The 2,274-nt window shown below is 39.9% G+C and overlaps 1 protein-coding gene across 1 annotated transcript in view; it reads left to right on the forward strand.

Annotated features, from left to right (window-relative positions):
• Positions 1-188, forward strand: part of LOC123010165 — an 845-nt gene extending 657 nt beyond the window's left edge. The window contains exon 2 of the mRNA XM_044406868.1: positions 151-188. Within this exon, the coding sequence (XP_044262803.1) occupies positions 151-188 (38 nt within the window). The remainder of the gene's footprint in view (positions 1-150) is intronic.
• Positions 189-2,274: the final 2,086 nt, after the last annotated feature.

Raw genomic sequence — 2,274 nt, forward strand, 5'->3', positions numbered from 1 at the left:
TACAGGTTGGACTAAGACAGAAACATTGCAGTTAATTGAAATCTGCAAAGAAGAAAGAAGTAATTTAAACAGCACGAAATTAAAAAAAAATTGAGGTGTATAAGATAATATCCAAAAAAATGTGCGAAAAAGGGTTTAAATTTTCTGCAGAGCAGTGCCAGAACAAGATGAAAACATTAACGGTGTGATGACCTAAAAGGCCATACCCTACCCGCCGAAAGTGAATACCTGAACGCCAAATTCAAATGAAAACAAAATGGCCGAAAAATCGTGATCGTCATCGAAGTGGTTAGGAACCTACGTTGTGTTTGTCAAAAATTGGCGGGCAAATTGTTCGAATGCGCATGCGTGAGATTCAATATGGAAAGGGCACGAATAAAACTCAAATTGGAAGGAAAGCATTTATTGTTTATTTCCTGCAGTCATGTAAAACAATCGAGAAAATCAAAATGAAGTGTGAATGAGAAGAAGAAAAAAAAAAAACAAAAACCAAACGGTAACAAAAGTTACGAACGTGGTTAACAATGGCTTAAATTCCTCGAAGTGTTAGGGACGCCGTAGACTAGAGACTCTATCAATTCATTAGTTATTTGGGGTTGTTTAAAACGATGGTAACATGGAATTTACTAACAACAATACAAAATAAAACTGTAGACGAGTTTTCATATAGATTATGAAAGAGTATTGGAGAATCAGGTTGTAACATTGGTTATTATGACAGAAATTCAGTTCAACTACAATGTATTAACAGCACACAAAACACGAAGTTTGGGAATTTTAATCTTGGCTCTTGTCGTCAGTTCAGCTAAGCTACAGCGCGGGTGATTTGAAAACTACAGCGCGGTTGGTTTTGAAAACTACTGTGTGGAACACCTTGCCAAGTCATCCCATCGGTTCGGCGCCACCTTTTCACTGCAAACTACCGAGCTAAACCCATAAGCAACTTTCCCAAGTCATCCCCGAGGTACTGGTTTCCCGTGGGCAAGCTTTCTTTCTTTCGTACGCAAAAACTTCCGAGCGCATCCCATAAGCAACTTTCCCAAGTCATCCCCGAGGTACTGGTTTCCCGTGGGCACACTTTCTTTCTTTCGTACGCACAAAAAAACTCCCGAGTGAATCCCATAAGCAACTTTCCCAAGTCATCCCCGAGGTACTGGTTTCCCGTGGGCTCGCTTTCTTTCTTTCGGTATTTGACAGAAGCGAACCGACAACTTAAGTCACAAGAAATGATAATTTGAAAAAAATGTCCTGAGTTATTTACTGGATTTTAAGTTTGTCTAGTTTGATTTTTAAATGCACAGGATATCGCAAACCAACAGCAGTTTAAATTTACCAACACGTGGAAAACAAAACAAAGCCTCGCCTCGACGCCCCCACACAACAAATCGCAAAAATAATTGTTAATACAAATTTAGAAAACCCTAATGCACATGCATGAATACAAATTAACAAGAAACTTAAACGGATTGGAGGTATTTTGATAGATACACCTTACAAACTCTATCATGGCGTCCATGACGTCATACCGCGTGGCGGTTATTTTATGGCGGGAGATTTCCGACAGCATCTTAGCCAAACGGCGTTTTAATTAAAGAATTCAACCCTACCTTGGCAACAATTTTCCCAACAGGCTAATGTCCTGGGAAATTAGGAAATAGCACGACTTTCCCAAAAACGCGGTTCACACTCGTGGAAAGCTGATCGTCACACCAGGTGTTTTTCCATGTAATCGGTGTTTTAATTGTTTGACAAAACGGAGGGGTTTTACAGTAGCTTTGATTTTAAGTTAAAACAACAATAAAACATTCAAACAAACAAAAGGAAACTTTCAAAACAAATGGGAGAAACACGGCACGTCTGGATTCGGTCACTTGTTTTTTTGCAAGAGAGCGTTGGTTCGTTTCACCCCCGCTTCCTTCCTTTTTCTACCGCTAGGGTGACATCTACTTCCACCCCAGGAAGTGGCGCTAAATTCGAATTCAAATGCGGATATTTCAACGGCAAAATACAAAGAAATAACCGACCATAACAGTACTACTGGAAATAATCCCGAACTTGGGAATTCTATGAACTTATGCTAGACTACTTTAGCAAGTCACCCAACATTACTCCAGTGGCAAGTTGTTCTAGCCTAGGAGTAAGTATAATCAATGCATTAAAGCGATCTGAAAGTCCAAGCAGCAGCAGCAGCTGTAGTTTAAATACGGATAGCAATGGTAGCCTGCATAAAACCAAACGCCAACGAAGTACACCAAGAACAGAAATGTCCCAGTG

The sequence above is a fragment of the Tribolium madens genome, unplaced genomic scaffold (assembly GCF_015345945.1).
Source record: "Tribolium madens isolate multiple individuals breed KSU strain unplaced genomic scaffold, Tmad_KSU_1.1 Scaffold_7;HRSCAF=85;Tcas5.2_LG10, whole genome shotgun sequence".
NCBI lineage: Eukaryota > Metazoa > Arthropoda > Insecta > Coleoptera > Tenebrionidae > Tribolium > Tribolium madens.